At 37.3% G+C, this 24,046-nt stretch overlaps 1 protein-coding gene across 1 annotated transcript in view; it reads right to left on the bottom strand.

Moving 5' to 3' along the window:
- COL5A2 (collagen type V alpha 2 chain) overlaps window positions 1–24,046 on the bottom strand; it is a 50,551-nt gene that overhangs the window by 9,406 nt on the left and 17,099 nt on the right. Inside the window, exons 14-45 of the mRNA XM_075153899.1 lie at window positions 23,305–23,349; window positions 20,137–20,190; window positions 18,444–18,542; window positions 17,916–17,960; window positions 17,711–17,809; window positions 17,219–17,272; window positions 16,044–16,151; window positions 15,499–15,552; window positions 14,679–14,777; window positions 13,934–13,987; window positions 13,331–13,429; window positions 13,168–13,221; window positions 13,016–13,069; window positions 12,465–12,518; window positions 11,837–11,890; window positions 11,471–11,515; window positions 10,922–11,020; window positions 9,949–10,056; window positions 9,775–9,828; window positions 7,947–8,000; window positions 7,774–7,827; window positions 6,698–6,751; window positions 5,761–5,868; window positions 5,600–5,653; window positions 5,354–5,407; window positions 4,119–4,280; window positions 3,894–4,001; window positions 2,810–2,917; window positions 2,600–2,653; window positions 2,165–2,272; window positions 2,009–2,062; window positions 586–693 (exon numbers count right to left, since the gene is read on the bottom strand). Coding sequence (XP_075010000.1) covers window positions 586–693; window positions 2,009–2,062; window positions 2,165–2,272; window positions 2,600–2,653; window positions 2,810–2,917; window positions 3,894–4,001; window positions 4,119–4,280; window positions 5,354–5,407; window positions 5,600–5,653; window positions 5,761–5,868; window positions 6,698–6,751; window positions 7,774–7,827; window positions 7,947–8,000; window positions 9,775–9,828; window positions 9,949–10,056; window positions 10,922–11,020; window positions 11,471–11,515; window positions 11,837–11,890; window positions 12,465–12,518; window positions 13,016–13,069; window positions 13,168–13,221; window positions 13,331–13,429; window positions 13,934–13,987; window positions 14,679–14,777; window positions 15,499–15,552; window positions 16,044–16,151; window positions 17,219–17,272; window positions 17,711–17,809; window positions 17,916–17,960; window positions 18,444–18,542; window positions 20,137–20,190; window positions 23,305–23,349 — 2,412 coding nt within the window. The remainder of the gene's footprint in view (window positions 1–585; window positions 694–2,008; window positions 2,063–2,164; window positions 2,273–2,599; window positions 2,654–2,809; window positions 2,918–3,893; window positions 4,002–4,118; window positions 4,281–5,353; window positions 5,408–5,599; window positions 5,654–5,760; window positions 5,869–6,697; window positions 6,752–7,773; window positions 7,828–7,946; window positions 8,001–9,774; window positions 9,829–9,948; window positions 10,057–10,921; window positions 11,021–11,470; window positions 11,516–11,836; window positions 11,891–12,464; window positions 12,519–13,015; window positions 13,070–13,167; window positions 13,222–13,330; window positions 13,430–13,933; window positions 13,988–14,678; window positions 14,778–15,498; window positions 15,553–16,043; window positions 16,152–17,218; window positions 17,273–17,710; window positions 17,810–17,915; window positions 17,961–18,443; window positions 18,543–20,136; window positions 20,191–23,304; window positions 23,350–24,046) is intronic.

Here is a 24,046-nt window from a genome sequence, read left to right as displayed (position 1 = left end):
TGATTTGGTGTTGGGTTTTTTTTGTTGACTCTTTTCCTGCATGTTGAAACTTCCAGCTCTTGCACAGGATCAGTGAACAAATGTAAAAAAAATTAAGTTTTCCATGGCATTTCCATTCAATTGCTGCTGAAATAATGAAATCATCTCACAAATATTAGCGAGAGATACTATCACAGTCCTCGCGGGATTTTGCATTTGATTCCTTGACTGTAAAGAGTTCACACACTGGCAAAAAGCATTTCACACTCTAATGTGCTTATCTGAAACTATCAACTTTTATTATCATCTTCTGCAGTCACAGACTGTCAGTGATCGGTCACTGCAGGACTGGCACAAATGGAACAAGAGTAGGAGAACACATATCCTGCAAAGCACAGGTTTACCTCATCATGCAATAGTATTGTAAAATTGCATTAAAAATACTAGCAAGTACAGACAGCCAGGCCACTCAGCCTGGCCACTTTTCCACCTGTGGGAAAAAAAATAACTCACGTTTGCTTTTTTTCCCATTTTAAATAACTATGTACCTGATACATTATTTAACTACCAAGGAAATAAAATTACAGTAAAAACAGAACAACTTACAGGAGGACCAGGAAGACCTTGAAGCCCAGTGAAACCCCTGTGTCCTTTCTGGCCCCTATCGCCTCGATCTCCATTGTCACCTTTGTCACCACGAGGTCCCTGGGGCCCCTGTAAATATCAGTGATGAAATGTAAAATTCTGAACTGGAAAAAAAAGCCCCTAACCTCAAAAACCCCTCATTTGCTTTTAGACACTGCATTCAGACCTCCTTCACGTCTAAAGCTAGAAAGAAGGTGATGCTGGAGCAGCTCCAAGAGTCTTAATTTTTTACCAAAGAATAAGTAAATAATTACAGAAAACTGTGTTGTGCTTAATTATAGTTGTGGTAAATTTAATCTATTTAACTTCATAACACAGTAAAAAAAACCCTGTAATAATGATACTAAATAATCTACATAACAAATTTTTTAAGATTGAGAAATTTCTTTGCCTTACTGGATATTGCAAATGATTTTTGTAGAGGAGATTGAAATATTGTGGATCTCTCACAGACTCATAATGATAAAACATATTTTCAGTATGAAATCGTCCATGTTGCATCTTTACTTCTCACAGCTCTCTTCACCTTCACTATGATTAAAGTACAACTGAAGTTACATTCCCAAACTCCAGACAACAACGTTCAGGCTTCCCAGTACAAATAGCTTGGTTCTATTACTGTCACAATTTCATTCTTGGTATTTTTGATACTTTCAAACTTTTCATACTAATTCAAGATTCATTAGAAAAAATGGCTTCTGCTTTCAATTCCGTATTTCTCAGCCCAAATTGCGTGCTAAATTTCTCAATGCCAGATTCCAAATAGTTTATCAATGACATCGTTATCACTAACTACTCAATAAACTTACCCTGTCTCTCATATGACATCTGCTTAGGGACAGAACAACATTCTTTTGAATTTCCCAAGTTTGCAATTAATTGTTTGTTCCAAGCTTGGATTGTAACAGCGTTATGTAACACAAAAAGATGGGGTTTGTTTGTTTTTCCATTTGGACTGAAGTCAGTCTCTCTTGACTTTAATAAGGCAGTTCCATGGGAACAGGTGATTTTGTTATATTTCTGCCATTTTTATCTAAAAATCTGCCTTTTTGTTCTTCACCCCTTATTTGAATTGTCAAACACAGACTCTAGCCATTTGTTAACTCAGGTCCTACCATCATCCGGACAGCAACATGCTCCAAATAAAGAGGCTTCCAAAGCATTTGTCATTTCTCTGCAAAGTATTTTTTAAAAAAGTGTAGAAATACCAGTGTGTTCAAACAGATTTGTATAGCTTTGCAGCTCAGAAGACTACCTGCATCCACTTGCAGTCAGAACACTAAAACTTGAAGCCCTGTTCAGCATTCTAATTTGGGCTCAGTTTCTCCTACACTTTCCTATAAAAAGTATCTCAGATAAAACTCAGTGACCGTGGAGAACTTACAGGCAAACCTCTTTTTCCTGCACGACCTGGGGGACCCATCGGACCTCGAGAACCCTACAAAGGTTGCATACAGAAGATATGTGAAGTAATGCACAAAAGCATACACAATAGTTTTTTGATAAACAAAGTTTAAAAAAGAAAAAAAGTCTCACTTACAGTTTCACCTCTTTGACCTGCATCTCCTGGAGGGCCAACAGGACCTGGAGTTCCTGGACCCCCTGGGGAACCTGGTAAGCCTGCAGGGCCAGGTTCACCACGATCACCCTGCAAAACATAATTTCAACATTATTTATCTAAAGAGGACTGGATGGACTACACCAAAGCAACAGGACTCTAGCATTGCTAATCTATTTTCTAGCAATTACAATCTACAAAGATATTCCTTCTGTAAGACCTCAAGTCTGAGTTTGTGGAGGCAGGTGTTCTTAACCAGGTTTCCCCAACTTTGAGAGTTACTACTTATTCAAAGCCGTGATACACTTTCAGAACAAGTTCTCAATTCAAATTAACTGACTGAAGAGAAAATCTAAAATAAGTCAATAATAAAAGGGAGATTTCCAGAAGTGACTTAAGAAAAAAATATATTCTTACACGTTCTCCAACAGCTCCATCTCGTCCAGGAGTACCATCATTACCAGCAGGTCCCTAGAGTTATCAAATAAAAATAGGGTTATTGATTAGCTCTGTAATCTGCATTTCTGTAAGAAGAACTAGAAAGTTGTTCTCCACCTCTAACTTCAAGTCGAGGAGAATAACCACTAGACTGGCTTTTTTTGCATGTTACGAGGCTCTAATACTTACTTCTGGACCAGCTTCACCTACAGGTCCAGTGGCACCTGACTGACCAATAGGTCCTGGGGGACCTTTATCACCAGGTGGCCCCGTGGGACCTTGTTTTCCTGGTGTACCCTAAAAAAGATGAGAAATACCATATAAAAATTTTAATCACAAAACAAAGAAAGCACAAAAAACCTGCTGCCTGCAAAGTACTACTCATTAATCCAGTCTGAAGTACCATCAACATTTGTAAATTCCAAAACCTGATAATTAATGAAAGTGTTCTGATATATTGTGAATATGTATGTAATATACCGTGTATTTTTAAGCAGTTTAATTGTGTTAGTTGCTTCTGAATAGGCTTTTATTGACTAGAAGCTGCACTTGGAGTTATTCTATCTAGTACCACAGACTCCTTTGATATATCAATATGTCTGATGGCATTATCTGCATTACGTAAGGTCTTTTTGACTCTGGAAAAATGTAATGCAGTTTGAAATAAGTAACATCTTTTTTTTTTTTTTGTCTGACTCAACACCAACAAATCTTGTTAGCCTGGAATAATTTCTGGCCAACTTTAACTATAAATTGACTTTATGGATCCAGTGGTAATGGCAGATCCTCCTTTTACTAATACTCTATTCAATGACTTGATCTCCTGGATCATTGGGCTTTCCAATAACCATCTATAAATCCTACATGAAAGCACAGACAGCACAAATGGCCATTTTGAAGACTGTAGTTCACAATTTATGAAATAGCAGTTACAGAATATTTACTCACATTCAAGTGACCTTTGGGCACCTAAATGAAGAGTCAGGGGTTGTTTTTTTCAAGGATCTAGTTTTAAGTCAAATAGGAACATTTTAGCCAGAAGTCTTAATGCTATTACCCACTTACTCTTAATTCAGGTTCAGATCTTCCGTTATGGCAGAAACAAAATCTCCCACCTCAGGCATTTGCATGTTATTTACTATTCTCTCTATATTTGTTCCTACAATTGGAGTTCTCCAACTTTCTCCTCGTGCTACGGGGCACTACGCTCTCAATCCCACAAAGATGATGAGAATGCCCAAGCTGGTGGCCTATTGACGTGGTCGTTACTTACTGCAGGACCCGGCAGCCCTGGCATGCCTCTTTCCCCTCGCTGTCCTGGCATACCAACAATACCTCTTTGACCAGTAGTTCCTGCTGGACCAGGGGGGCCATCTGGGCCCTGAAATCCACAAAGGATAAAACGTTACTATCATCTCAGTAGCAATAAGTATAAGTAACAATGACACCCAGCCTAGAGTTGGTCTAGGGAGAATTAGTAACATCAACCAGGACATACTGGCTGCCCGTCTTCTCCTGCGTCGCCCTTGTCTCCAGGACCACCAGGAGGCCCAGCTGGCCCTCGGTCTCCCACACGGCCATGAGAACCGGGATCACCACGAAGACCTGGGGGACCTTCTTTTCCTGGCTCACCAATAGGCCCAGCAGGCCCTGGAGCTCCCTAAGAAGATTAAAACACATCATTACATTGGATCAGGACAGTACTTTTCTGTTCAGGACAATTAAATTCTAAGAACTGTGTTTTGATTAACTATAAATACGCATACTCTAAGGAAGGCCCGAGTGAAGAGCTATTATCATCTTATCTATAAATGAGACGAAATAAACATCTCATCAAATTATGTCCAACTTCTACCCTCTCCCCCTCAATTTGCAATTCCAAACTCCCTCCCTTTAAAAGACACTCTTTTTTTTGTTTCTCTCTTTTTTTCTTTTCCTTTTTTTACCTCAGGTGTACAGCTACTGCTAGAAAACTCACCCTTGCCCATTCTTTCCAAGATCATCAAGCTGAAGTCCATATTCAAATTTTTCATTCACGTGGTACAAATTAGTGTTTTAATGGACCTTTGTTCATTTCTCAAATACTTTTACAAGACTTCACATGTATATTATGTTTTCCATAAACTTCACCTTTTGATAAACTCACAACAACTGCACGTTATTTTTCTCATCAAAACATTAAAAGACATATGAAGAGTGTGACACAGTTCTCTGTGTGGAGTTGAATGCTCACTTGTTGATCCACAGCTAATTTTTTTTTTTTTTAGTGTTTCTGAAAATGTTTTGACATAAGAGATTTTATGGTTTGGTTTTGTTTTAATTTATTTTAATGGATCTTATGAGTATCTCCACTGACAAGATAGCCCAGCAGAGGCCTCAGTCACCATTGAAGAGACAAAAAAGTAAAAAGTACAGGAAGATATAGGTTGTTGTTATGTTCCTGTAAGCAATTAAGTCATTAGAGCAGCTTGAACAGCTCAAAACCTGCTGAACCCAGTGAGAAGTCGTGCACTAATTTGTACACACTGACACTGGATCAAGCCCAAGAATAATGAGTTTTATTTAATGAAGTCGGATGTAAGTAGGCAGTCACAGAGGTCAGTGCTGACAAGCTGTTTTCTCTATAGCGTGAGGCCATAAACATTGCTTCACCTTTCCTGCTTTATTTAGTCTTCAGGTTTTCAACAACCAGTTTATAAAACACACCTATTAGGACTACGACAATTGACTTACAGTAGGTCCTGGAGGCCCAACTCTTCCAGCAGATCCTGGGAATCCAGTAGCACCCTAAAAAACATTTTAATGCCAACTTTATTGAGAGAAATACAGCACTGGTTACCTTAAATGTTCTCAGCTGAATTAGTGAGCAAATGTTATAATTACAGACTGTGAAAAACAAGCTGAGGTGAGGAAACACATTACATAAAATTTCAGTATTAGATTATCTGCAGTCAGGTCATAAAAATAAGATCTACTTACAGGTGGACCCTGAGTTCCTCTACCACCTTTCAGACCAGGAACACCTGGAGGACCCTAAGAGGAAAGGAGAAAGAGAAGGGTGATAGTGAACACCCAGAACATTTTAAATAAGCAAGATCAGCCTATGCCACTGGTTCTCTGACGATGCTATTTATACTTACTGGTGGACCAGGAGACCCAGCAAGACCCTGTGGTCCTGGAGATCCAGCATCTCCTTTCTGTCCAGGTTCTCCAGGTTCACCTTTTACTCCTGGCTGACCATCAGGGCCCTATAAGAAATAATATTTAGAAGAGACATCAGGTCAGAGAATACCAAATCTTTCCAGCCTAACAAAGTCATTTTGTAGGGAATTTCTAGAAGGCAAAAAATAACAGGAGAACAAATCAGCCCAGAAAACACTGCACTTGCTTAACGGTTCAGTTCAAAAGAACTGCAACGGTTCAGCACAGTCTTTAGAAGATCACAGATGAGATTTTCTGAACAGTCTGTGAAGTCAGTATTTCCACTTAAAATATTTTCTTATCTAGCTCACATTTTTCTTTTCTTTAGATATTTTATTTTCCTCAGCAGCTATTACATACCTAAAAGCAAAAGGGACTGAACAAACATTGTCTTTTCTAGTCTTTTTTTTCCCACCAAGGGAAGCAGGTGCCTGACTCTTTGTGAAAGGTATGAAACAGAATATTTAGGCTGTGGGAAAGTTTAGGGTATTCACTGGAAAACTCACAAACCTTCCATTTGGTCCATCAGCTCATTCCAGCCTTCATTACTCATGGAGCAAATCTTTGCTACCTTCAGTAGATGACACTTTATAACTTGCCTCATTTTAATCTCAAAGGAGCAACATAGCGTATTCATGAAAATATGAAATCTGGTGAACAATTACATAATCTTATCAACAAAACCACTTTTCAACTGTCTAGGGTATTTATTGGCCCTTTTCTTTACTTGATATACTGATGGGAAAAAGAAACAACTCTTTTCACAACAAAAATGTGAGTCACGTTCCAGAATACTGCAGTATTATTCATAATGAAGGAAACTAAGTATGTCAAAGCATGACTAAAGGAAACTCATTAGTGTTACAAAACACATACCGGAGGACCAGCAAAACCAACAGCGCCAGTTGGGCCATTTTCTCCTCGGGAACCCTGGTCAGAAAAAATAGAATAATTGTATTTAACAATTCATAACAGTTAAATATACAAGAAAGGATGTTAACTATTTACTGCTGTAAGTGTGATTATACTTTTGCTCTATTAATCAAAATCAAATGATCTTTGAATCACAAAATAAACAACATTAATTATGATGTTAAGATCTGCCATTTGTTCAAGACTATATTTAAACTTTCAGAGTTTAGAGATGGAAGGCATGAGCAAGCACTAAAACCACAGTAGGAGAAATTCTGCTCACAACCACTTCCAGAGATAGCACAATTAGCCAATGAGCACACACTTTATGTAACCTACTCTTCCAATCAGATAGACTGGGAAAAAAAACAGTAGTTCAAAGATGTATTCTTCTACAAGGTCAGAATAGGCTATGAGCTGCTTCAACTGAGCTTTCCACACAACATTTGTTTGGAAAAGAAGGAGTTGAAGACTGCCAAGCTCCAGCACTCCCTAGAGGGGTGGAAGCTGTTCCAATTTATACTGAAAATAAGATTGTTCTGATTTATGACAGAGACATAATCAATCCCAAGCAGTATGAAGGATCTAGAAGGGCTGAGCCTCCAATTCCCTAATCAAAGTCTACCCTTAAAATCCTTACAATCACAAATAGACGGAAGATGACAAGAGTTAACATAACTAGATGAACTAAGGTATACATCTGCATTTTGTCCATCTAAATATTTTTACACGAACAGTAGTATCTGGTATGGGCATGCTTTTAAAAACTTTTAAACAATTAAAAGTGGTGGCATACTTTCAGGAGTGAGGTAAATGAGGGTATAACTCCCTGTAAAGTTTGCCCTAAAACAAGTATAGGACAGAGGAAAAAAATCTGCTAATAGTTTTGCAAGTGCAAGACAGAACTACAGATCTTGGCTATAAAGGAAGGGGAAGAAAAAGATGAAAATATATCAGCAAATGAGACAAATGCCTGGAGTTTGGATCAGTGTTAGATATTGTTAACTTATGCCAGGCAAAAACCAAACATGTTTACTTACAGGGTTTCCACGGGAGCCAGGAGGACCAACTAGACCTCGAGGACCTGGTTCACCCTTAAAATGAAATTACAGGTTATTATTTCCCAATTAACTTATTTGATGAGTAGCAAAAGTGCCAATAAAGTGTGATAATACTAAGAAACTTCAGTAGGGAATGGAATAAAAATCTTTACCTTTTCACCAGTGGGACCTGCTGGACCCGTTGGGCCTATTGGACCAGGGAGACCCTTTTGAACAAATTAAGATGAAAGGAAGTTAGAGAAGTGATGCTTCAAAACAGTTAGTTTGAAACCTATCATGTGTTACTTCCATATGCTTTTTCATTCCTTTAAATTCCTCTCCTTTATCTTTGAAAACTTGCTGGGTCTTCTTCATCTAAAATTGACTTGCATTTCCTCTCCCAGTTACCAAAATCCCACATCTCAAAAGACCTGCTTTCCTTCATTCCCTCTTTCCTCACTAACTTCATCTTTTCCTTTATGTAGTGTTTATGAATAAGGCCAATGATAAAAAAAAAATGCCCTGGCTTTATTTTGCTTTCTCAGGAGGAAATTAAGTCCTTTTTCCCCACTTGCACAGAATCTGTCTTTCTTTTCTGCTAGTATTTAACTGCTTAAATTAATTTTAAAGGGTCCATCATTACTTTTGAAGATTCATTTATATCTTGCAAACTCCTCAAAAGTGTCCTTTTTCTCTTCATGGGGCAGTTAGGCAATTAGGTTGCAAATTCTCCATCCACATAATGATCCCACAGCACTAACTATTATTACCTTCTTGAATATTTAGATATTCCAATTACAATCCTCTTTCATTAGAAGCAGAGTACCACAAACTTGCACCAAGTTTGTCTTGAACAAAATTCCCCCTCCCACAAAAAAATTGCACTGGAACTTAGTTCAAACTGTAGAGAAATACAAAAAAACCAAGGCATTAACAAAGGATACTGCAACACCATCAATGCTGTAGTGGTAGGTAGCAGAGATATCTGCAGACACCTGGCTTTAGAACAGGGATGTACATTTAGCTCACTATTACTTTAGCTGTTCATGAGTTACTGTAAGCTATAAACGTGCCTTATAAGGACTAAGAACTGTTCTGTAGCTTTGGATAATATCTGACTTACATTACTAATTCCAGCTCACAGCTGGTAATTTTAAGTTAGTGCTCCAACAACCTTTTCCTCTTTAACTATAAATTTAGTCCAGTCAGGATCCTCATCTTTTGCACGTCCCTCAGATTTCCAAATGCCTAGCAGCTCGTACTCCAACTGGTTTGCAAAACCCAAGAATCTCAGATATATGTGGTTCATGTAAAAAGTAACTCCGGTAACTTCTGGGAAGAAAATATTGTCAGTGCATACATACAGTGCAAACCCAGTGCATTTGGGATTATTGGACGATTGGTCTCTGCAGAAGAGTGTGGGCAACATGTCTTGAACATGTCTTGAGCAGACTAGCCATATTGTTTATGCACAGGAGATTCAAAGCTTTCCAGAAGTGTCAGTGACTTACTGTCCATATGAGGCTTAGTACATTTACAGGAATTTTCACCTGTGAAACAGACTGTGGGTATCTCAGTTGAAACAATAAGGAGGTATCTGCCTTAGTCTAAGGGTCAGAGCTGGAATGTCTGCTTTTGGCTATTGATCTCTGCCTGTCTCTTTTTTCACATTTTTACTATAGTCAGCTTAGCTGAATCCCAAATCAACACGCTACTTCTGGGAATCCTTTCCATTGACATCTTAACTCCTACTATTGATGATACAAAACAGGGCTTGGAACACAGACATTCCAAAACATTGTGCACAGCAGTCTTGAAAAACTTGAACATTTGGAGGATAGGAGTAATGAGAATGACTATCAACCCATGATATCGCCAAGTTGGGTAGTGTTTACCTCTATGAGCTGAGTAGTGTTTACCTCTATGAGCTGAGTACTCCTAGCACAATAAACAATCTGCTGTGTGAAGAGTAGGTCTAAAAAGAGTGATAGATTTACTTACTCTTGCCCCATCGTTGCCAGCTGTACCTTCAGCTCCTTTCTCACCTATGCCGCCCTATGGAAAATACCCGGAAAGTCTCAGTTACGACACTGAATGCTGAGTAGTTCATACCCTGGAATAATTAATTAAGAGACAGGTGATTCTACTCCGGAGAACAGAAATAAACAGACTTACTCTATCACCCTTGGGGCCAGGCGTTCCAGCGATCCCTCTTTCTCCAGGCATACCTTGAAGACCAGGTGGGCCAGGATCACCAGGCGTCCCACTAGGGCCTGGGCTTCCCTGAAGCGAATAAAGAACAAGTTGTTACTATTCATCTGAGAAGTATCTTTGTCTCTAGGCTGCAGAACACACTGTGCCTGTGTTGAAGTCTCTGGGGTACAGTTTTAAGTAATAATTTTCTCTTAAATTTGGACTTTATTCATGTCCAAATACTTTTCTTTTCCCATTGTGTTACTCAGGAAGTTCAGTTGTAATACCGCAGTCCTTCCAAATACATTAGTATTTACTCGGTGCGTATTGGGGATGAGAACAGGCAAAAAAAGAAGCTTGAGCATCTTTCTACCTTGACCTTGATGCCACTGGGTTTATTACACAAAGTAGCTACAGGTAGAAGTTAACAGGGGCAGAGATGCTTTGTTTATTTATTCTTTGCTTCTCACAGCTCGTGTCTATTACAGGTCCCACATTACTAGAGGCACTCCCTACTTGGGGTGACCTTCCTAAGCCTAATTAAATCAATTGCAGGTGAAAGAAAGGCATGCAGTTTTCAGCATTTTCTTTTAAACACTCAACCCTGCCAACTGCCTTTGTGTAAACTGACATGGTTCTTAAAGCATTGCTAGAGGGTTTTCTGCAGTTCAGAAATGGCTTTCCCAGTTCCACTGAGAAACACAGAAAAAATTTAAACTTCAGACCTATATAAATTAATACAAAACGTGATTTCTCAACATTTAAGAATCCTGCAAGTTATTAATATTGTTATACTGGAGTAACTTATATGTCCTCCTAGAACCCTTATATAAACAAGATACCTTTCATGAAAATATATCCCTTTTATAATAAAAAAGCTGTCTCTTATGTTCATGCAAATAAGCAGAATTATACATTACATCACTGCAGCAACACAAATGTCCATTCAGCTTACCTTTGGACCATCAGGACCATGACCTCCAGCCATACCCTTTTCACCCTGGAGTCCTGATGCACCTGGTTCTCCCCTTTCCCCTGGATTGCCACGTTCTCCCTACAAAATAGAAAATTATTACTTATTTAGAAGTCAGGGTACAGTTCTGGCAGACAAAATCCTAAATACACCGAAAGTGCAGCACTGCTATTTGAACAAAGAGCCTGTGAACAAATTCTAGAAGAACTGATCAAATAAAAAACAGCTTTATGCTTTTATTGTTAAAGGTAGGGGAAATAGTATGTTGCTCAGCAAACTAAAAACTGTCATTTCACAGCTGTAAACCAAATCATTTAGCAGCTAGCACTCAACACCACTTCACGAGCTACAAAACCATTAAAGGTGGTAGGTTTTACAGAAACAACCTTAAAACGTATCCATGTTTACAACCATTTTATTGGTAGGAAAAAATGCAAATATTCACTTTAGCTGTTAAAGTCCACATTATATATCAACTTTCAACCTCAGAGAACAGTTATGAATGTTTAAACTCTCAAAGAAAATACTTACCCTAGGGCCCAACGGACCAACAGCTCCAGGATCTCCAGGCACACCCTAAGCAGAACAGAACTCACTATTAGAATGAAAGCATTGTTCATAGTCTTATAGTTATGGAAATTAGAGATAAACATTTACATTTCCAAAGTACTGTGAATGTAGATGGCTAGTTCTGAATATTATCTTGTCCATGACAAGAGGAGATAGTCCAACTCAGCCCAAGAAGATGGTAATTATTTTATCCAAAAGCAGTTCTCAAACAGCTTGCTGTCTACATCAGTACATATTTTAGAACAGAGTGGGAAATTAAATTACAAAGAGAAGAAAAGGTAAAACTATTTTATGAAGTGAATTCTTGTTAAATTACACAGAAATTACCTGATCACCTGGCTTTCCTCCCTCACCTGGAGGACCTGGTGGCCCAGGCAAGCCCTGTAAAAAGGTAAATAAAATGGTTACTAACATGATAGAAAGTTATGTAAATCCAGATTTAACTAAGACACCAAGAATATGAATTTAGTATTATACTCAGTACAGAAGTATGCCCTCAGAAATCCCCAAGCAAAATAGTTACATGAATATTGCACCAAAGTGTTTTCTCCCCTCTAAATGAAATGGCAGCCCTTCTTTAACATTTGTAGGACATATGCATACCAGCCCTAAAAATAAAGTTCTTTCTAAACACAGATTGACTTGACTTAATTAATAATTCCTTATCAAAACAATTCTTTTGCTCCATATTTGGAACATCTTTGGAAAATGTCCAAGTTAAAACTGAAAAACAACAAAGGTTTTCTCAAGGAATACAGAGCTGGTATTTAAGCCTTTGCCAGTTCTGTTTAGTGCACAGCTGATCTGAAAGCTAAGTATCACTAATTATTCTGAACATCATTGCCTTAGTTCTGCAGCTGTGTTTTGTTATACATCACTTGATTGAATTTCTCCAATTTAAGGTGATAAGGACATGGGTGTTTATTTTTGCTTTAAAAAAAATGAATGCACATACCTGAAACCCTGTAGGACCTGGAGGGCCTTGTTCTCCTCTTTCTCCTGCCAGACCCTACACAAAAGAAAGTAACAAGTGTACAGCAGAGGAACATAGGCAGGCTTCACAATTTTTCTTCTCTCTGAATACGTATATTTTCAACTATGTATTTGTTTAGTATACATTTTTACTTACCCCAGGCCAAGATATACCCTATCTAAAAGATGTAATAAGATGTATCTTATTTCTTTAAGATACGGCCCCAAAAATTCTGTGCTGACAGGAAAACACTCAGTTCCATTGAAACTAAGGAAGCTAGAAAAATGAACTATGAGAAAATTTTGCTCCTTGCATTATTTTTTGTAATGGTCAGTAAAAGGAATTAGACTACTAATATATATATTTTTTCAATGCAAACTTTCCATTTTTCTAGAAAAATTTTTTCTTTAAGTGTTTTGGGGATTTTTTTGTTTGGAATCAACAAGCATGAAGATGGATAAAAATAGAAGCAGAAAGAGTAACGAATGGATGGAGTGACTGGCAAGCAGGCAGAGTGGTAAAAGTTGACTTACTGGTGGACCAACAGGACCGGAAGGACCAACTTCACCATCTTTACCAGGGGCTCCCTAAATTAAAATTACATAGGAAGAAGTCTTGTATAGTGAACATATATAAGAGAAAAGCATAATTATCTGTAATCACTGCAAATAACAGTCATACTCACTCGCTGTCCTGGGACACCTGCATTGCCTGCTTCTCCAGGTTTTCCAGGATCACCCTAATTTGCAGAAATAAAAATGACTATTTTTAGATACTGTTTTCATCCATTAAAATATATGCAAATTTTTAAAGTTAAACAGATCTTGGGTACCAGGTGCCATACTCACACTACTACCCTTTGGCCCAGGAAGGCCCATGCTGCCTGGCTGGCCTCTGATTCCTATTGAACCTGCTGGACCTGGACGTCCATCTTCTCCAGGAGCACCCTACAGAGATAAAGCATTTTCCACATTAAATTATAAATATATTTATTCATATGAACCTATTTACCCCTGGAAAATGTTTGTATATATAAAAAAATGACATTAACCTGGTTTGGTGCTACAGTTATCAGTCAAAATGTCTTTAAAGCAGACATAGCTTTAGCCATACTGTTGGATTTAACCAAATACTATGCAATTATTATCATTGAGCCATTATGTACAAATACTTTATTGTTTCCTTAAAGAGACAGTTAGAAAAGATATTTAGTTCAAAATGGCTTAAAAATATTGCAGCAGCTGCTAAACAACAGACACTGCTACACAGACAAAACTAAAGGAACATTATCTGCACTAATTTTGGAGTCGGGAATCTAAAGTGAACAGTTAAAAGATAAGATGAACGTTCAGAAATCAAGAAAACTCAAGCTAATAAAAGTAATTTCTCTGAGCTGGGACCTTCGAATGACTGTGACATTAACTGAAAGGACTGATTTTTGTGTCACTTACCAAGGGGCCAAGTTTTCCTTCAGGGCCTTGAACACCTGGATTTCCTGTCAAGCCCTAAAAGCGGGAATAATATTGGTCTTAAGGTTGTGCATATAATTCTAGAACAATAGAGAAATGTAAATAAATCCAAAAGATATGCTCAGTTACTACCACAGTACAAACTTCTCTGTATCAAAGGTCTTCATCCTCATCTCCACTTTACAGCTTCATCCCCCACTGTCTTTGATCTTGCCTTTTCCTATTCTCCCTTTTCTTGCTGTTACACCTCTTGAGCTTCTCACAGGCTCATCTTTATTTCTGCCAACATTACCCAGTGATCTGTATCACATCTTATGCTTGCTGCTCCCTTTCTCTCCTTTTGTGATATTCCAAATTCTCCTCAAACACTTTTCCTGAAAAAAATCTCTAGATGACATGCACCACTCAACTATGTAAGTTATCAATCACCCATTTAATTTGGCCTTCAATTCATGTTATCTGTGGCAACTGTGCTTTACAACCACACTTCCTTCAGTTGCATTAGCTGGTCTCAATCAGGGCTATTTCTCCTTTTTCGAAGACAAATGGAACCTGTGTTCCTTACATCAGCGGGAAAAAAGACAGATATTTTGGCCTTTACCCTTTAAGTAGCCCCACTGAAACAAGTCTGTCCTTGTATAACAGCTTCTTAATTCTGCAAAGTTCATTGTTGCCTTTTGAAAATGAAAAACACCATGGTTTATAGATTCTGCTATTAGTTCCTTACCCTTGCACCCGGGAGGCCAGGTTCACCAGGGCGCCCAGGATCTCCCTGACCTCCTTTAGGACCAGAAGAACCTGCTGGACCACGCTCTCCTTGAGCACCCTAGAAAGATACCAATGGGCTACTAGTTAACAGGTAGAACAGTGACAGTAAGAGAAGGTTAAATAAAACAGGTATCTTCTATTAAGAATCTATTTTTGCAAACAGAGTTCCAAATCATTAATACTTTTATTATTATTACTTTTTTTTCCCAAATGATTACTTAAAAATTGTCTCTTACATAAAGCAAATTTATATAAGTATTTTAGAATCCCTGTATTTTTACCAAGAAGGTAGGAATTTACAGAAACACTAGACAAATACATATATGAGTCACTTCCCTGGAAGCATTATAGCAGTTAGGAAAGCCAAAGACAGATAAGTCCATCTGTTCAAGGGACAAGTCTAGGAAAACTATACCACACACAAAGAAAAGGCAATTTTTCAAATAATTACCTACTATAGAGGAATACATAAAGCAATATAGTAGTAGAACAGGTTAATGTCTCTTATCTATTCACATTTCAGCATGAGGGAGCATTAAGTCAGAGACAAGCAAGCAAAGCTGAACATCACAGGAATTGAAAGTGACTTTTCCCAAAAAAATTCAGCCCCCTTTTTGGCATTTGTCAATTCCTTTTGATCCTGCTTCCAGTGATTTTGAGGATCTGCCTATTTGCCAAGAAGCAGACATTTTTAATGGAACACTTTCTTTCTACATATCTGTATGTATGAAAATTTTAAAAATGACCCGATGAAAGATGGACACTTTAATGTCATTTACCTTTGGTCCAGGCAAGCCATCAGAACCTGGAAAACCACGGTTACCAGGAGCACCCTAGGAAAATCCATAGATACAAGATGATTATCTTAATTTTTACATAACTTAATGCAAATAAAATACTAGATTTATGTTTTGGGGATTCAGTTTATTTCCTTACAACTTTCCTTACAACTTTCGATACTTTAAACTTGTCTTTTTTTACCACTTGGAGTGATAAAAATACCAGTTTCATTCACGCATGCTGAACAGCTCCTTCTATGTGAACATCTTGAAAGCAAGATGACCATTTGTATAGGGTTAAGCAAAAAATCTGCAGATTAGCTCGTCATATCTCCACCATTTCTCCTCCCATTACTATCCTGTGCACTGAATCCACAAATGAAAATATCCTGTGCAAAAAATAATGCACAGTATTAACTACTGTTAATAAAATAAAGTTTGACTACACCCACAACGAAGCTGTAAGAAAATTCATGATTAGGTCAAGAGGTTTTTCAGCTTAGCAGTGCATCTCTCAAGACATATTATTCCTTCAGATTGCTTACCCTCTCTCCCACAGGACCTGGTGGACCTACTGACCCTGGATCACCTCGAGGACCTCTTTTCCCTTCTTCACCTATAGGGCCAATGGGACCCTGGGGACCTTGTGGGCCCTAGTGAAAGTAAAATGCTTGTAAAAAATCATTGTTAAGCTCAACACTTCTCAGGTATATTGAAACAGACTATCTTCTAAACATCATAAATATTTTTCCAAATAAAGAAGAAAAAAAAATAGTTAGGTTTTGAATCAGTTAAAAAATGCAGCTTTTCAGCATCAGCCTTTCTCTTTTATAATGCTTATTAGCTAATGTTTCAGTAGGAAGGGCACTATGAATAAACTGTAATTCTACAGTTCGGTTGTACAGTGCTTCTTATAATCACCTATTTGCTCAGATACAATAAATTTGTATTTATTATTATCAGTTGGACAAGCTGCAAAGGATTCAAAATTCAGTGTGACTCTAGCAGAAATTCTCAAAGGAGAAGACAGTCAGAGGTAAGGAAACCATTACTTCATCGGTACATTTTTGTCAGTTATTACATGATCATTTAACTAGTGAGAAAAAAAATTAAAGATTGGTTAACAAGTCAAACTGACTCCAACGCTGCAGAATCACTTTTCTTCCAAAATTCACATGGTTACAGCATGGAATTAGCATGTTCTCAAATAATCTTTCACAAATATTAGCTGTGGGCTAAACAGCTATTCATACCATAAATGTACAAACATTTGTATTATTTTAATATATAAATAAAATATAATTAATATATACATAACTGCATAAGTATAAAATGTATTAAATGTAAGTTTAAAATAAAAAGGACTTTTTTATTATGATTAAATGTTCAGAATCATGCGGATCCATTTCATACGAGATGAAGAAATTATAATACACTCATTCTGTGTGCTACACAAACCTCAGTAGATGCACTAATTGGTTTTTCTGTCCTTGAGCCCTGTAAGGCCTATATTGGGTAAGTGATTTATAACATCAAAGAACCTGCTTCACCATTCGTTGTTAGTACTGTCTAGCCAGGTTCACTGTGGTTTGTCTTCCACAACAATTACTCTCGTGATTATGAGCATCCAGAGTGTCTTGAAAATTGTAAGAATCTATTCAAAATACTCATACAAGCCTTTGTGATTCCTTTTCATCTTACAAAGCATATGGAGACTTACAGGTTCACCTTTGGGTCCTGCTTCTCCCTTGAAACCTGGGACACCAGGGTCTCCCTGAAAACAAATACATGAATAACAACCACTAGGTTAAAACTCTGCATAAATCATTTGACCATTTTGTATTATGCTATGAAACAGAAAAACATTTCCTAATTTAGTAACTAGTTGTAGGCAATATAACAGCATGCTTAAAATGGTTTGTCTTTCCCCTTGGTGTGCTTGGTTATTATGTTGTTATCAAGATAAAAACTTAAACGAGACAATTTCAGGAGATAACTGTTACTGTTTGTCCAAGTTTATATAGACACTCTTCTTTTTTAGATCTTTAAGAAAGCAAGATCGGTATTTTGGACACACAGAAGATTTTCAGCATACTCACTAGCATGCTTTTAATTTATTTAAAGGAACTCCACTGCTAATCACTGTTTTAGTTTCACAGAGTGACACGTTTGCAAGACATTACAATTTCCACAGAGACAAAGGCATCATTACCGGCTGGCCTCGAATACCAGGTGGGCCAGTACTGCCTTGTGGTCCTGGGGAACCGGATGGACCTGATAAACCCGGCGGGCCTCCGGTGCCTGGAGATCCCTACAAATAGAAAGGACAGCAAGCACAGTAAGGAAACTTAATAAAAATAAGGAAATAAAATATATCCACTTACACAATTTCTTCAACAGGTGATACGATTACTTACAGTAGGGCCCTTAGCACCTGGGGAACCATCTGTTCCTTCGGTACCCTAAAGATAACATTTTAATTAACATTAATTTTAATTAACATTCATTTTAATGAAGAGGGTATCGATAACAAAAGCAGAAGATCATAGTCATTGTATCTTTACAAGACCAGACAATAAAGGCTATTAAATAAATACAGCAACATATGATCTACTTGTGCAAATCCTAATATGGGTTACAAAGCATGCAAGTTAATGTGACTTTTAATCTTTAAGATCGTATGTTTAAGGTTAAGCTTTAAAGTACTTCTAGGATTGAGACTTTATCAAGCTGTGTAACTTTCAGTTTTCCAAGTTGTTTTAATTAAATAATGAAAAGTTATTTTCAACAAAATAAGCACAAAACAAATGAATGAGACCTTTCCTTTCCTGGGAAAAACGTAATTTGAGCAAAACTCAGTGTCTATCAAGTGGAGTATTAAAATTCCCTATAAACAGGCAACATGTGCCAGCTGAGCACTGAGGAACTCAATATAATGTACTTACAGGAAGACCTTGTGATCCAGCTGGGCCCTGTGGACCTGTTTCACCCCTTTGTCCTTGAGGACCTTCAGGACCACGAGGACCCGTTGGACCTGCTTCACCCTAAGATTTCACATGAGGAAACAACTGGAGATTATTTTGCTCTAAAAAGCAGCGCTACAAAGTACCTAAGGAGGAATACTAAGTTTATAAGAGAAAAATAATTCAGGTTTTGAAATAGTTTATTATCCTTAAAATATATTTTTGCTTACCTAATTCTGCTTCTACTACTTCTATGTGAATGTAAACTTTAAAAGTACAAGCAGAATTTTTCCTCAATCTATACAAGGACAAGGAAACTTTCTACAGAGAAGCAGCCAGTGGCCCAAATCAGATCAAATATTTTAGATAGACATCTCTCTCTAAAATCCCATGTATGTATCTGTAATTTGACAACTTTATTTTTTTTTAGCTTCGTTAACAACTAAGGTTTAAGATTTAGAAATGATAACACATCTGGAGTTTTTTTGCACAGCACAGATTAACTCACTGTTGCAGCATACATAAATATAAAATCCCTATAAGATTGGACTGGGTGCTCCAATAAAAAAATTCCTCCTGGCATCTCCTTTGAATTTTGGAATTGATGGCTGTTAATATCACATCTTCAGAACTGAAGTCCACATCTTCATTGTACAATCTGCTTAGCTTTTATGAGTTCAAAGCAGCTATTCCAATTTTACATCATCTGATGATCAAACTTGAAGGTAGCTCCTCCTTTGCAAAAGCTTTCACTGATTCATCATGTGACAGCTTCTCCAAACATTTATTTAGGTATTAAGTAGTGCTTAGCTGTACCAAAATATTTAATGACATGCACTAAAAGGTCTATCATTTAATTGTATACATTATGTTAATACTCTTATTAAGACTTGTTTCCAAAAAACTGTTTCATGAATGTTGCCAGCTTCACAACAACACAAAACATCTGCTGAACTTGGCTACCTGACTAATTGAAAGTTTCTTCTTGTATAATTTTTTCCTATCATGTTTTAGGAGTGTAAAGGAACAGAGGAGCAAGTATAAGAAGTATAAGGAGCTGCATGAGTTGTCTTTTCTATCTTTGCAGACATATTCTCAAGGCTAGGAAAAAAAAAAATCAGCACTTCCTTGAAAAACAGAGGAAAGTCCCACAAAGACAGCGCTGCCGGGAATGAAAGTTTTCCATTTCAGCCCAATCACACATAGCCACAAAAGGTGGTAATCATCATTTGCTCTATTGTGATGAACTGTGGTATATCTCTGTTGGGGTTCAGGCCTTTGCCTTACCGGTCTAGGTCATCTCAAAAAGTGTTCTCGGCGGAAACTGGAAGTTTCAGCACTAGAAGGTACTGCTTCCATACTGCCTTAGACTAGTCCTCACAACTTAACTTGTAATAATGCATCTTGTTATTCTTTGAAGGACAAGATTCCTGAGGCGCAGCATGACAGTCATCTTATAATCACTCCTTAACTCAAGCAAAAGTGAAAGCAAAGAAAGTATCCTAACTGTGGTGAATTGCAATTGCTTCATTTGGCTTCTGAAGTCTATCTTCTGTCTCAAGGTCTTGACTAAGATTGATTTCACAGCAGCTCTGAACTCGGTGTAGTCTAGTACACATTTTTTAATTCTGTGTTGTTAGACATATTAAAAAGATATTTTTATTTTAATTTTTACCTTTACACCAGGAGCACCTGGAAAACCTGGAGAACCTGTTATGCCAAGTGGGCCCTGTAAAAGACAGACACACAAAGCTGTAATTCTGCAGTTTAGATCACACAGATTTGTACCTAATCATTGGGTAAACATGGTTCTGGGATTAAATGTATTTTTTAGTCATAAAACATTTGTTCATAACAAAACCAAAATAACTATAAATATTGTTTTTCTAAGTGATACATATACATTTTATGGAATTGTGGTGCAGTATTTTAATAATGTATTTACTGACTTCAGCAAAGTTAGAGCTCTTGATTCAGCTATTAACGCACAAATTGCAATGTACACAGTTGACAATTATTATAGCAACTGTTTTTCAATTTTAGTTTTTAACAAAATATTATATCCTCTTTTTATATCTATGCTACTGTGGTATGGTAATGAAAAGATCAGATATTTGTTAAGTGATCACAATTTGTCCTACAGAATGTAGCAAAAGAGAGTTTCAATTCTTTTAAACTTAAAATAGTAATCTAGAAAAAAGAGAAATACAAGGCACAATCTACATTGAAACAATTGGGTTGCTAGACAAGATTTTTGAGGCAAGCAACACGGCAAGTGAAAATATAATTAAAGGCTACGCAACTACATGCCCTGCTTCCTACTCTTCTGCCCCATTGAGAGTCCCAAATTCACAGCCAAATTTGTTTGCAAGCTTTAAAACACAGATTTTGTATCAAATTTTCAAGGCTATATAGAGAAAAACGTACAGCAGAGACAGTTTACTGCTTGGATCTTTGTTCAGAGATAGGCCGGTATTTCTGGAAAAGGAAGTGGAGGAAAGGCTGGGTTATGCCACACAACGCTGTGCTGAGGTACCTCTTCAGCTCCCGAGACCAGTATAGCTCTTCCCAAATAGCATTATATCTTGAGATAGTCGATGCTGTATTTAAGAAGGGCTGACAGCTTGGGCAGACTGTAGCATTGATGTGGCTACACTGTTTCTGGTTCTAGAGCCAAATTCTTGATGCGTTGTGCGGCAGAGTGTGGGCGCACCACGTGTGGCTACGAGGACATGAAGTTTGGGCAGGGGTGCAGACAGCTGGGGCTGCATTACATGGCAGACTGTCCAAACTCACTAGAAAGCAAACTTCAAGCGTATACACTTCAATATAACTGTAAGGTATGACACAAACCTTGTTTTGCTAAACAGAAAGACTTCCAATTAAGGGCTTTAGAGTAAATTTTTAAACTGTTTCCATTTTCATAGTGCCTCCTGTGCTGAACAAGACATTCAACAGAAGATCCTTCTACTGTATTATAAACTCTCTGGATGGCGGCACACAGTGGTTATAAATATTCACTACAACACTGTTCCCAGATGATTCCTCTTTATCTTTTCCTGATTTTCTCTCTTTTTGTAAAATATGATACATACTGTGAAAAAATGTTCTATGTAATAAGGCTCTGCTGACAAACTTAATGAGAACAATCTGTCCCTCTGAGCATTAATTACAGACAACATTTCTGCCATGACCTTGCACTGGATTTCTACAGAACTGATGTAACAGCTCACTAAGTATATTTTTTGAAAACCCATGTCCCAGTTTATTGGATCACAAATACATGTCTGCCAAATCTTTCTCTTATTGCAGGAAGAATTCCAGAATTACAGTGTACCACTGCACTGACCCAAATAACAATGCATTTCATTAACACTTCCTCCAATGAGAAACATATGCATTAAGGACCAGTATCTCCCTTGTGACACTACATGGGATTTTACCAAAAATGTTAGCCAACCAATTGTCATGTCCAGTGAAGCTGAGCTCATATTTTATGCCAAAGAAAAATTTCAAGCTTCATGTAGAATTTCATAGCTCGGGACCCAGCTTTTTTTAACTTTATAATTTGTTTTCAATACTAAAAAATCTTTTCATTGTTTGAAAGTTTCTTCTAACGAGTTACCCTTCTTTCATAATACACTAAATAATTGAGTTTTGCAGCTTTTAGACAATTACACCCCTTTTTGAGCTTCTATTACAGCTTCTACTACATTACTTCTTAATGAAGTTTTTAATAAAACAGTCTGTTCATTAAGATGACACAGGTAAATGAATTTTTCTCAGGACTTATATCACTATTAAATAAAGAGTATACACAGAATGAAATTTTAATTGCAGGCAGGTGTGTTTTGGGATTTTGAGGGGTTTTTTTTTCTTTTTTTTTTTTTTTTTTAAGTTGAACGTCACAAAGTTGTAAAGGTTCAGGCTGGCTACATCAACAGGCAGAAACTGTCAACAACATTCTAGAAGTAATGTTTTGAAAAAAAGCAAACAAAAGAGAATACCGCATCTTTAAAGTGGAAGCTGGCCTTGCATAAATAGGATGAAATCATCATAAGTTTTCATTTGCAAAAGCAACACATAATTAACTGTATGTATGTGAATATTCCCACTGGCTTCCTAATACTTGTGTGAATTCACTCAGATGCATTTTGCAAATGCGCTGTGAGATGGGGTTGTAGGATTGAAACCATCACCCTTTGATACACCAACATCCACAGTTTAAACCACCACAGTCGTCTTCAGCCCTGCTGCCATTGTGTGAGAACTTCTACAGTCATGCATACCTGGCTTTCTCAGTTTGGCAGACATTCACACGTAGGCTTCTGGTTCTTCAGTTCAATGTATGACTGTCCATGATTAAAAGCCTATCTTTTACATGTTTTGTAGTGGATCAATTGCAAGTAGCGAGTTCTGCTATCAGTGAGTGGCATTTCTTCTTGCTGAGAATGAGTACAACCTCATTTGCCAGCTTTGTATGTGAAGGAAGATAAAATGCAATTATAAACTGCTTTATATTGCAGTGCATATCTTTAAGACACTTATCTCCCTACAATATGGATCCCATTTCATAAAAGCAGCAAAGCGTCACCTCTCCAGGGAAGACGCCACTTCTCTGCAAATTAAAGCCTTTAGATGAAGCGAACAGCAGAGTATAATTTCTCAGAGGACAGCCCTAAAGCTAAAATGAGTAGAACTAGGAATCACTCACAGATAATTCCAGGTGCACTTAACTGTTACCAGCAACTGCCAACAATTTTTTTGCGCTGCTTTTGGTAGTGTCAAAAGGCAAGTGGGAAATAGAAGGTGAAAAAACCAGGTGATTAAGAAAGAAACTTACCATTGGCCCTGGCTTCCCAGGCATACCATGCTGGCCACGTCCACCCTAGACATGAAAACAGACAAGATAGAATATTTATAAGAACTCTAACTAATTTATCTATTTATTTATTTATTGTTAGCATTTGTGATAACAGCCATACATACTAAAGCGATCAAAGAAATGCTGGATTGCAGAGCCCTCCAATCACTGGCATGGAAAACTTCTGGAAGAAATTATGCTCCCCTTCAAGTTAATGGATTTCTCTATTTTCAGAGAGGCCAATATTTTGACAGTGTCATTGTATGGAGCACATAACATAAATGGAGCACATAAAAGTCATGGGGAGAAATGCCAGAAAAAACAATACTTGACACTGGACATAAAGCAATAGAAAGAAATTTCTACTCAAATATGATCTCATGTCACGCTAATCCCTCTTTTTGCTGAAAAGCAAAATATTTTTTAAGATGACAGCTTTATTACCTGGAATTAAATTATAAGACTCAATTTAAATCAAAAGTCTAAACTTTCATTTTGAACCCTTTTCCAGACAAAATCAATACATATTATTTCTAGTTCAGTAATTTTTGGTGCAAATAGCCTCTCAAGAGAAATTTCACAGAAACAAAGACGACACTTTTGTGTCACAGAAAAAAGCGTTGTGAGGGTATTTGGCCTTGTGGGCAGCTCTGGTATGAGAAATTACCCTATAGCTAGCATTCTCCTTTTAAAACTGTTTTTGACTTTTGAAATTTATAGT

The sequence above is a fragment of the Calonectris borealis genome, chromosome 6 (assembly GCF_964195595.1).
Source record: "Calonectris borealis chromosome 6, bCalBor7.hap1.2, whole genome shotgun sequence".
Taxonomy (NCBI): Eukaryota; Metazoa; Chordata; class Aves; order Procellariiformes; family Procellariidae; genus Calonectris; species Calonectris borealis.
Note: the sequence above shows the minus strand (reverse complement) of the source record. Positions and strands in the feature narration are given on the sequence as shown.